Here is a 12,709-nt window from a genome sequence, read left to right as displayed (position 1 = left end):
GGTACGGGGACACGGCTGTATATATATATAAAATAATTCACTTTAGATCAGTGTTGAATTAAATACCTATTACATTTGCAAATATACCCTAAAATATGACAATCTATTTTTATTTTATTTAACAATTCTAAGAAATAGAAAGCTATTTTTATTTTATTTAAAAATTTAGAACTAATATTATTACTTATATAAACCCAAACCCAAACCCCTCCCCACATAAAACCCAAACCCAAACCCCTCCCCCTATATAAAACCCAAACCCAAACCCCACTCCATATAAAAAACAGGTGAAGAAAAAAACCCAAACCCGAATCCAAACCCAAACCCCTCCCCCATATAAAACCGTAACTTCCCCCTAGGGTTTTCATCTTCGTCGCCTCTTCCCATTTCTCCTCGCGAACCCAAAGCCAGTCCTCCATCGATGGCCCCTCACAAGACCCTCGAAGCTCGTCCAAGCCTCAATCCTCTGTCGGAGCTCGTCCAAGCTTCAGTCCTCCGTCGAAGCTCGTCGCTGTCGAAGAATTTGTTTCGGGCTAGGGTTTTCACTGTTCAAATCGAAGCTGGTCGTTCACTCCTCGCTCAAAGCTCGTCGTCGAGGAGAGGATTCGTGTCGAGGCGGCTGAAATTGCTTCGTCAAGGCTTTGATTTCGTCGTTGGCTTTCGTCGAGGCGCTTGAAATCGGGCGCTGAAATTGCTTCGTTCGCTTTGATTTCGTCGTCGGGCAGAATCGCTTCAGAATCGCTGAATCGGGCGCTGAAATCGCTTCGTTCGGCTTTGATTTCAAGTGGGCTTGAGTTTATTGGGCTCAAATAGCGCCCGATTCGGCCTTTCTTTCAAATTTTCAGGTGCGGCTTTTTTTTCTTCGGCTCGCGAGTGAAATTTGCTGTACCAACACCGCCGTTTGGGTGCGGATCCGCACCGCAACACGTACCGCACACGGGTAGGGACTAGATTGAAGTGTCCGGGGTAACATAGGTTGACTCAAGACGATTAACAGTTACAAATGATACAACTTCATAGTTCATATATATATATATATATATATATATTATATATATATATATATTATATATATAATATATATATTATATTATATATATAATATATATATATATATATATATGTATATGTCAGTAAATAAAAAAGCGCTTTAGCTCACTGTTAACATTCAACAATAAAAGTTTTTGAGCACACCAGAAGAATCTTCAATTTCAAATATAGAAAGAAAAATATCACACAGACAATCTGTAATATGGGTTGTATCTTAAGCTCGTAAGAAATTTTATCCACATATATGGCGATGACTATGTTGAACCTGAAATTGCCTCTAGTAATTTTTTTTTAGAGTATACACCTTAAAATGATATTCTTCCCTATCTGAATGATTTTATCACTACCCTGCTAGTCCATGTTTTGTCTCACTCAGCACTTAATCCAATGTGTTATGATATGTTGATATAGCAAAAGGAGAGAAGTGTTGCGTCCAAGAAAATTTAACGACGCTAAATTTCACAAAACTACCATGAACCTTAGGGGTTTTGCACAAAATTATCACAGATTTGTTTTTTCCCCATTAGAGAAAAGTACCATGAACCTTTTTGTTATTACCAAAATACCAAGTTAGGATAAGTTGTCACATGTGTTCCGACAATTTTTCAATTATGTACTTTATATATATATCTACTTTAAGTTATTAACCTCTTTCTCCTGTCCTATTTTCAAGGGTAGTAAACACCTTTTATCCAAGCAGTTAACACCTTTAGCAACAATTTCCAATAGCTCATGATATTTTTCTGCAGATTCGAATAAGTTCATGGTAGTTTTCTTTTATAAGAAATTTTATTTTGGTTTTGAGGCCCCCCCCCCCCCCCCCCCAAAAAAAAAAAAAGAAGCTCACAGCAGTTTTGTGAAACTTATAACATATGTCATGCTCTGTTTGCCAATATCATAGATTAGATCCTTTTCTTTTTCCTTATCTGTGCTCTTATGTAACTTCATGAAAATATTCTTAACTCCCATCACCCAATGCACCCTTCTCTAATTATGTCTACTTCCATAGCTAGAATTTCAAATTCGTGCCCATATCATGAAACTTATTGACTTATTGAACAAATGAACGTCTGAGGTGCCAGCCAAAACTAAATAGACTTTTGACAGTTCTATTATAAGTTAAGACATGCTAATCCAAAACTTAGTTGCATTGCTATTTTCATTCCAAATGATGAGTCCTGATCTGTTTCAGTAAGAAAGGGATACCAGACAAAATATAAAAGAAAAGTAAAATAATCTTTGGCGTATAAATTAGATCTTGCAAGTTCTAGAGATAATACAAAAGAGAAGTAAAAAAATCATCAACTTTACCCACTGTAGAATTCAAACCTGATGCAAGTTCTAAAGGAAATATATTAAAAGTCGATTTATTTTCAAAAAGAAATAAACTCAAGAATTACACATGGTGGTCGGGTTTGAAATTTATATCTTAGATGAACCATTTATAAAATTTTCATTATAAATAGAACTGGAAAATGACTTGATTTTGGTTGTGCACAGAGGAAAATAGGTAAGCATATAACCGTTACTCACAAGGAAATGGCATAAATGTAGTCCCAATGGATAGATTTTCTGATCCATATCTTAATCCCACAGAACCATAATCTTCAGGACGTACCCTGCAGCCATAATCAGGCTCATCATAAGACATAAATCATATCCAACATTTTAATTGAACAATAGAGGTCGAGACCAAGATATTTTTCTACAAAGCATAGTTGGAACTCGGAAGAACATTCACTTGAAAAGGAACTACAACTTGTTTGGTCCAAATGCCAGTGAGGTAAAAGGAAATTAAGAATTGTCTACTACGTTTGTTTCCTGCAGATGATGCCAAAGAGAATAAACATAGAGAAACAATACAAGTTACTGAAGTATTTTCATTATTTATGCTTGAACATAAGGAAATGAAAGAAAAGTTTGGTATATATTCCCTTTATTCCCCCGTCTTCCTTTTTCCCTCATATAACTTTCATGCCACAGAACATCCTAATCAATATTTTTCCCCGGGAAACATGATACATAACTAGCAAGAAACTAAGGCTATGTTGCCTAGGTACGGGTACGGGTACCGGTACGGGTACGGGTACCGGTACGGGACACGGCAAATTTGTAAAAAGTAGGGTACGGGGACACGGCAAATTTGTAAAAATACAAACCCTTTCCCCAGTAAACTCTATTAGTGGAATTTGCTAAGGGAGAAAAGTTTCATCGAGTTCTTAAAAGTTCATATTAAGTTTATGCAAATATTCAAGGGTCGATGTAAATATACAGGTTTTAGGGATGCATATGTAAAAAGCTCTTCACTTTTATATAGAGATACCTGACACATCAAGCCTAATAGATAGATACAGGCCCATTTTTTATCGCAGGCCCATGAAGCAGGACACGCCAACTAGATATTTTTGATGGCAGCCCGGTAATTAGTTCCTTCCCGAGTCCCATTTTCCAAACCCAACTCTATCACTTTTAATTCCCAACCCCCCTTCATTTACGCCTCCTCTCTCTTCGAGCTCCCCTCCAATGGCGAAAATAGCGAGCAGAAGAACCAGAAGAGAGAGAGAGAGAGAGAGAGAGAGGAGAAGTAGGAGACGAGTCGGAGCCGAGGAAGAAGAAGCGGAAGAGGGGAGGGAGAGCGGGGAAGAGCCGATGATGATCGAATCCAATCAGGATCCCCTGGAGGTTCTTGGATCGGATCTTGTGACGAGGATAGTTGAGTTTTTGGACGCACGCAACGTGGCACGATTGCTGGTTATTTCTCGCGGGTGGCATGAGATCGCCTCCTCCGATCGCCTTTGGGCTCCCAAGGTTCGTGAATTTGATTCGTCGAATTCCTTTAAAGTTGCAATTGACCCGATGCCGTGTCCCTGCCGTTTGGGTGCGGATCCGTACCCAAAACGTACCCGACACGGGTACGGGACCAAAAATCCCGTGTCGGGGTAACATAGAACTAAGGTAAACAGTGGAATATAAATCTAAAGAAATCAAGGCACCTTTGGAGTGCATTAAATGTGAAAATGAAGTATCAGTCAATAATACCCATATATATCAACCATGTTGTATAGAATGCTTAACATGCTAGTTTTGATCCAGTTGTAACTGACCAATACCATCACATCGGCTAATAATGACCATGCATATCGATATTCGCTAATAATATTTAGCAAAGGAGGAGATATTAGGTCTAAAGTACCAAAAGTTGATTTGGCACTATTACATTGGAAAACAAATAATGGAAACTCTGAAATCAGATTGACTTTATTCGATAATCGATGCACCAAGAGATATGATCTAAATAGTGAACCAAACTGACAAATAAAGATTAAAACCTAGCAATAAACTGAGCCCCTCAGCCCTTGTATATGAAAAGAAAAAATAATAGAAGAAGAGGTGCAAATGTACTGTTTAAATAAAACAACCAATCACTGGGGAGTGGGGACCATGAAAATGATATCCTCGTTCGCTTGTTAACAGGAGAAGCAAATAACAACTAATAAGGAAGCAAGAAACAATTTAACTTTAAGACTGAAAAGCTTGGCTTCGTAAATATGAAAAATGAGACAATATATTGATTCATCATCCTGATGCACGCCAAACAGGATATGAATAAATCCAATACGACAGGATGAAAAAGTACTTCAACCTCTCAGCCAAGAGATATGTTAACACACAACTAATTCCTGCCATCTCGCTCTATCCTTTGACTTAGATGATAAATAGTAGACTCAAACCGTGGGTATTATCACCCTCATAAATTGATGATAGTGAAATCTACATCAGAAAATTCCATGATACAATCGAAAGCAGACAACAGAAGGAACATCCAGTGCATGTATATAGTCGTAAAATCCTTCCAAAACAGGATGAGTATTCCTCGAATGAAATAATCTCCTTTACTGGTTGGCAAGCATCTTAACTAAAACTACGCACCTTTCTTAGGTATTAGCATGTAAAAGTACATGTTGCACTGTGACAAGTTACAAAGCTAGCCTCATGCACCGAACACCTAAACATGAGAAATTCTAATGCCAAATCTATTATAGTCACAAATTGGAAATACTGTTGTACTAGTAGAGAACTCATGCCACTCTCCTGATGCAAAAAAATAAAAAATAAAAAATAAAAAAATCTGCATTCCTGAATGTCGATGGTACTGTTCCCTCAGTTTGTGTTACTGTAGCCTGTAATCTACACAAGAAAATCCAAAAGGCTCCATCAACTATCACGATCTGTGTAATATATCAGAATACATGAGGAAAAATATCCTTTGCTCAGAATTTTTGCCTCGGTCTATCTCGCATCCTGCAGCCACATCAGGAGACCACGTACACAGAATCTTCTGCCTTGAGATAAAATAATTGAACTAGAGCCCGGAGGGTCCAATCACTTTATCTAAAAGAGGGCTGCAGGTTGTGAATAAGGGAACAGTAACATTGTAACGTAGTAGACAAGAATAAGAGGGCAGCTCTAAACCTCTAAGGGCATAATTGGCCAGTAACAAAGAATCTCGTTCAATGATACACAGGACCCGCAAAATGTTACTATGTTTGGAAGAAAATGAGTAAACTTGCTGCTGCTTTTATATCCATTCTTTAAAAGAACTACTCTTATGGTTATGTGGTACATGAGGAAGACTGGATTACCTGAAACATGATTATTGTGACAGTTCAAGGAACTTAAAGATCAAATATTAACTGAGGAGGTGCTTATATTGATATTTATGAACTTTGAGAGAGATTTCCAATTAAATTAAAATGTGAAATTCTTTCAATATCTCTCAGCTTTATTTACAATCTTGGCCCCAAGCAACTTACCCAAGCTTAGCAATTAACAATAGGATGTAGAAAATTGCAGAGTAAAAATAGATTGCCTTTAGGATGGACTGATTAAACTTTGCATGCTGAAAGCATAAAGCCATAAATTGTAACAGGAATTTAAATCAGACAAATCTTTGCTTCTACATGCGAAATGAGGTTTAATAAATGAATATAGCCCTTAAACTTAGCAGTAACAGTTTGGACATGAAGAAGAATTCTTTCAAATCAAGTCAGAACCTTGAACCTTTACTTTCTTCATTTATTTGAAATAATTATTTAATTTTTTAAATGCGTATAGAAATCTTACCATGGACAGCATACCTTTTTTAGGCAGAAAAAAGCTCTATAATCAGCATTTGTATGGAAATTGGAAAAACCAATCTTACAAGCCAATACCAGGAATGGCTTTGAGTTCTATTTTCAAACTTACTAAAAAGACCAAGGGCAGTGCTATTTCCTATCAGCAACTCAAATCTATGCTTCGCATTTGCATAACTTCATACTATCATCTTAAAAGTGAACACTATTTTTCCGCATCAAATATTGTTGCTCCTAATTTAAACAATTTTGCACTTAGTAATGCAAAAAGATTTTACCATCCAACTAAAAAGCCAGGGTAGATGAGATTTCAAGTCATTTGCTCTCACATATTGAAAGCAACAACAATATTCAAGACCATGGAGTTCTCTACAATAGAAAGGAGGATTACTTTTTCTCGTCTCCTGGACACAAAAGCTCATAGGTCAATATAAAAAGGTGCAGTATTACCTCAAGTGACCAGAAAAGCAGATAAACAAATATGAGCCATATGTTAACTTAAATGTACTGCTCCATGGGTCTATATAACTGTAGAATAAAATGGATTCCTTTATGATAATTCCAAACAGGATATAATTCATTATGGTCAAAGGAAAAATAACTGATATCAGCCAGTCTAATAATCTGCACGAAAGGATCACGGAAGTATCTGTCTATTATATTCATACCCTAAACACACGTGAAACAAAACAATAAACAAGCAACATTTGCATTTTGCTTCACAACCACACCAAAAACTACAACTGATTCTCTTTAACATGCAGACAGAATTAATATGTTACTGCAGATACTTATTTCCCATTTTGGTAATATTTTCATCTAGAATAAAATTGAATAAAACTTATCAAGTATGTTGATTTGTTCTTGATAGAACTGATTTTTTTTAGAAGGTAATGTCTCTGTAAGATTTAACTGCAATGGGAAAAGAACATACCTATTAGGAACCAGCAGTGGAAATATACCAAAAGCTCCAAACCCATATTCAGGATAGTATGCACATGATCTTAAACGTAGATTGCTAAGAACAAAACACGATGATAGTAAAGAATTAGCACGCATCAAGTGAAAGGGCAAAAAAATCTTTAGTCAAATAAAATGTGAAGCAAATGAGTCCCAAGAACATGATTCTTACGGTTTAGAAGTAGATACAAAGAAGTCCAAAAATGTATGTGGATCATCCAGGTCCCTGTCATAAATTAAAGCAATAATGAGAACTACACAAATTTTTATTTACTACAGAAAAAGTCTATTAACTAGAAGGAAGTATCTAGAAAATGAAAAGGATAAAGTAAAACCTCTGCCAGCGAAATAATGCATTTCCTTCCACATGTTTGTCAGATTTCTGCTCAAGGGGTCCAGATACCTGGATAGGTTAAGGAACACAATTTTGCACTTCCTACAAAGAAAAAAGATATTTTCTACATACAGTAACTGGAACACACAAGAATCTGATATCTCTGGAGTTATTTATTCAATAACAATACGCATTTAGATGTAAAACTTATTAACCCATAACAAAAGGAGCTCTATAAATAGGCAGTAGTCTAGAAAATAGACAACTAGAAAAGCTATATGCATCACGTAATACTTTCAGATACTTTAAACTATCTTCAGCTTGGATAGGATTGAAAGATGGCAGGGGGTATAATGTACTGTAGAATTGTTCAAGTTGAAGTCCAGAGGAAGAAGGAGCATCATAAATGCTGATCATATGGAACCAACAGGAAATTTTCGATTAGCATGAAAGGAATAAGCTTTCTCTATTTGCATAACAAAGAAGGGCGGAGACATACATATCGGAGAACTTGGGTAGGTCCATAAAAACCAGAGAATTGAGAGAACAGATAGGAGAGATTTATCTTCGAGAATCTTTGATTGGTAAGCAACAACTACGTGCAATTTCCATTAACCGTAGCTTGGACTTTTACACTTTAACGTACAATAACTGCAATATAAGTATCCTATTAGGTTAATATTGTGGCGGAAAAAAGGGATAGAACGTGGAAAAATTGAAGAATACATAAAGAATTTTTAATAACAAGTTACAGTACATATGAGGCCTTTTAAAAACCTTAAAAGAGAGTATCGATTTGTTAGTAGAAGATGAGGAAATGGAAAATACAATGACCAAAAAACACTAGTATTTAGTGTTTTGAAAGGCGCGCGTCTCAATGCGCCTCATGTGCCCTACGACGCGAGGCAGCATAGCGCTTCACATATGATGTGGCAGTGCCTTTTTGAGCCTTGCAAACGTCCTATGTGTAGCCTCGTATATTTTTGTTCTTTAGTATTTCAATTGGACCTTTACCGATCAGCTATATCAAAAAAGAAAAATAATCCCATTAGGCCTTTTTAGCAGTATGAATTAAAACTTTATTTTGTAATTTGGTAGTAGACCTATAATTGATATTGACATATTATATGTGAAAATTCATTAAAAAATGTTCTTTCTCGCTTGATTATCCATCTTGAAAAATTATGTGTGCACTGTGCGTCTCGCTTCACTCAGGGACACACATCACATTGTGCCTTGCGCATGTGCGCTTAAAGGGACTTTGCGCCCTGCATTGCGCCTCGCGCATTGATAACACTACCAATATTCAGTTAGCAGTGGGTATGTATTAGCAATAAGTCAATTGTGATCAGTTTGAAATTAGCAAAATATTCATCACTTTATCATATAATGATTCCTTGATAAAAAAAAAACACACATACCTTCAACTCTTTGGACAAGGCTACAGAAAGCTCTAGGCGGACTTTTTCACTTTTTTAATTTTTAGTTATAGTAATTGATAATAAATATTAATGTTATAGAAAGATCTAGGCACTGCAAGGCTCCAGATTGGCGTCTAGTGCCTAGGTGAATTTCTTTCTTTGTTTAATTGGTGGTGGAGAAGATTTTCTGAAAGTAGGAGGATGTGTTTATAGTTAGCGGAGGAAGAGGAGTTCAAAGTGGTTGGAGTACCCAGAGACTTTAGCGGAGGAAATCACGACTAATACTTAAGCGGTGCTACGGTGCAGTCCACGTAAACGACCCACGCTCTCCTAGACGCTCCCACCACCTAGGCGGTTTTTAAGACATTGTCTTTCGAGACGGCACTGCTGGAGCAGGTCACATGCTATCTGAGTAACGCTTAGCCAAAGCAACCATACCTTCCTCCATGGTAGAAAGTCTCAGCTCAGTGTTGCGTCAATCTTCTCCTGATTTCGAATTATAACTAATGTGGTATCAACCTCAATAGAAACTGTAGCTTGCCTATGTTTTATGAAATTATCTGCTCTGGCCTACTTAAGAAATTAACAGAGCCACATGGACTACCTAGTGCAGAGAAGTTAATTCCAGCTTTAGATTAATTGGAAGGAGATGTACAAACTGTTTCCGTAATGTTCAGATGTAAAGAACTTAGAATTAAATTTAACAAACTCTAGGTGCTGCTTCTTTATTCCTTTTTCTTTATCAGCCTGTCCATAAGGTAGCAACTTAAATTACAAACTAGCTACAAATAGATTGTTTCTTCTGCATTTTATAAAAAAGTTTATATTTCTAAATAGTTCTCTTTTGTTTCTGCTTCAAGATTCTAAGCTAAAAACTTGACAAAGGAAGAATATATGATATAAGCTTAAATAAAGTCTGAATTATTAGAGGAACTCAAATGAACGTTTTTATCTTATATCATATATAGTTTTGATGAGAATTAGAAGAAATGAGACTCTCCAAAAGACCAATAGGATCCGAAGAGTGAATGACTCTCCAAAAGATTTGAAGATTTTCTTATTTAATAGTCAGAAGCTTAGAAGACTGAATTAACTTTTTCAACTTTTTTCTTTTATCTCAAAAATATTCTACAAAATTTTTACTTCAAATTTTCTCATTTTATCCATATGCCATTGTAGAATTCCGTAACTAAATTCTAGAGTTATAATACACTAAGTATCTGGAGTTCTTATTACACTAAACATCTAGAGTTACTTGTGCATGTCACACATGCTGGACAGGGCCTACCAAGAGCCAAACCTGCTTCAGCTCGGCCAAACCTTTGAGTCGAGAAGTCTAATGGATCAGATTCAAGCCTTGCTTTGAGCTCGGCTCCATGGCCATGCACGTGTTGAGCATGTCCATGACAAAACATGGGTCATAGCAGGAAAGACCGATCACCACCCTTACACAAAAGCAACATACACAATTAATGGAATTAGGATAGTTAATAAATCCTGAAAAATGCAACTAACATTTCTTAGGATACTGTTGCAATCATGTCCACGTGAGGATCTTCCAAGGGCTTTAGCATAATCCTTGTGCTGAAATTCCTCACTTCCTCGAAGTAATCCTCGAAAAGGCATCGTAGAGCAAGCTTTCCGAAAAGCAAGTCATATGCTGGAATCAGCATCCTGCATGACAAAGAGCAACATTTTCATATAAGCTCGACATTACAACAGATTATATTAATTGGAAGGAGACTTCCTTCAATGATTGAAATTTTTCTCCAATATTGTTAGGTCACATAATAATTAACTGAAACACCAAAATAGAATTGAAGCTTGAAAACAAGCAGATAAAATCCTGAAATGGGTGACATTTTATTAGGTTAAATTCTTACCGTGTGTCTTATTTCAAGGTTAAGGTTACAAGTACATTTAAGAAAAATTTAATAAAACACCACAGGAAAATTGAAATTTATCAAAAAGGGTGAAATCCAAAGTGGGGGCAACAGGAAAGTTGACAGAAAAGAAAGTTGAAAGTTCAGACTACCTCAAATATCACTGGGTCAGATATTTGTATTTGTTTCTTCAAACATAAATACGCAAGATCGTTTATATGCAAAGCTAATTAACTAAAACACAAGAAAGTTTAAATTTTATCAAAAGGGTAAAAATCCTGAAATGGGTTAATGCAAAAGGAAATCATAGAGGCAAGTTCGTAAGAGGTTGAATTTGTTAGGTTAGATTTTGGTAAGTTAACAAAACCTCCTGATTTAATAAAAGGGCCAATTTTCACTAGGTTAGATTTCGCTATACTTTTCTTCTAGGGAAAATTTTCATTTTCAATCATTTTTAAAACCTAATTATCAAATTCGACCTACTTTGCACTTATTTATCATTTTCGACCTAGTTTCAGCAACTTGGCAGAAACTGGGTCGAAATTGATAAATAAGTGTAAAAAACTACACGGGATTGAGAATCCCATGTAGTTTAGTAGAAAATTAAACTACACGGGATTCTCAATCCCATGTAGTTTAGAACTAGGCTAAATTTCACAGGACCATGAAGTTTATAATGAAAAAACTACATGGGATTGACAATCCCATGTAGTTGGCTACATGGTTAGCCCATTGCAATATAAGTTATATGCTGTTGAAAGGGCAAGTAGGGAATCGATATATAATTTCAAGTTCAAATCTAGCATAATTACAATAGTTGGTCAAGTGGTTAACCCCAAGAAAGATAAATTTCAATTATTCAAGTAGGTCAAAAATGCTAAACAAATTTTAACAATGGTCGAAAATAAAAATTTGTCCTTTCTTCTAACATAAAATGACAAGCACATTCATACAAAATTAACTAAAAACATCATTTAAGGGTTGAAAATTGCACAAAAATACAGAAAATGTAAATACAAAAAAGACCAAATCCCAGATATAAATTGTTGTTTGAGAGTTACATTTCTTATTAGGTTAGATTTTGGTGCGGTTTTCTTTCATCACAAGATTAGGGTTGAAATTCTCTCTTTGCAAAAAAAAAGGACTAAAATCACAGAAAAATCGAGGGGGGAAGGTGGGTGGGGGTGGGGGTTGAGTGACCTGGTTCGAGCAGCGAGAGGAGGGAAATCGAAGATGGGCGGAACCAGAACCATCGGCGATGGAGGTTCCTTGTTCATCAAATCTCCGATCACGTTCCCCATCTGTCCCTCTCTCTTGATTCTTGCACTTTCTCTCTCCTCTCTCTCTGCTTTAATTTTATTCTTTTCGCACTTCCGTTCTCTTTGTTCTCGCTCTCGAGCGGGATCCGGCTTCTTTCTCTTGACGAGAATGACCAGTTCTGGTGCCCCTGTGGAATTTAATGACACGCGTCCCTATATAGACGAACCGGGTTGTTTGTTTTCTAGGGGTATTTTGGTATTAGTCCACCGCATCTTGATTATTTTGATATTATTTATGGACAAATTTTCATAACCAACCTATTTCGAATTTTATTCCTAAAAACAGACTCATTTCAAACTTAATTTCAAAAACAGATCCAGTTGGTTGAAACTGGGTCTGTTTAAAAAAAAGTTCTCAAACTTCACGGGAGTTGAAGTCCCGTGAAGAAACTTCACGGGACTTCACGAGTCCCGTGAAGAAACTTCACGGGACTTCAACTCCCGTGAAGTTTGGGGATTTTTTTTTTCAAAAACCGACCCAGTTTGTGTCCAACTAGGTCGGTTTTTGAAATTAAGTTTGAAACGGATCTTTTTTGGGGAATTTTTTGGCAAACAGGTTTGAAATTTTGTCCTATTATTTATAGCCCATCGGATATTCAAATTTTAT

The 12,709-nt window shown here is 36.3% G+C and overlaps 1 protein-coding gene across 1 annotated transcript in view; it reads right to left on the bottom strand.

Annotated features, from left to right (window-relative positions):
• The window catches only part of LOC109842889, a 29,591-nt gene extending 17,372 nt beyond the window's left edge, over positions 1-12,219 (bottom strand). The window contains 6 exon segments of the mRNA XM_020411798.1: positions 2,584-2,669; positions 7,120-7,203; positions 7,318-7,371; positions 7,481-7,548; positions 10,430-10,574; positions 11,984-12,219. Coding sequence (XP_020267387.1) covers positions 2,584-2,669; positions 7,120-7,203; positions 7,318-7,371; positions 7,481-7,548; positions 10,430-10,574; positions 11,984-12,084 — 538 coding nt within the window. The 5' untranslated portion in view covers positions 12,085-12,219.

Source organism: Asparagus officinalis, chromosome 5 (assembly GCF_001876935.1).
Source record: "Asparagus officinalis chromosome 5, Aspof.V1, whole genome shotgun sequence".
NCBI lineage: Eukaryota > Viridiplantae > Streptophyta > Magnoliopsida > Asparagales > Asparagaceae > Asparagus > Asparagus officinalis.
The sequence above is the reverse complement of the archived record's forward strand: the minus strand, read 5'-3'. Positions and strand labels throughout refer to the sequence as shown.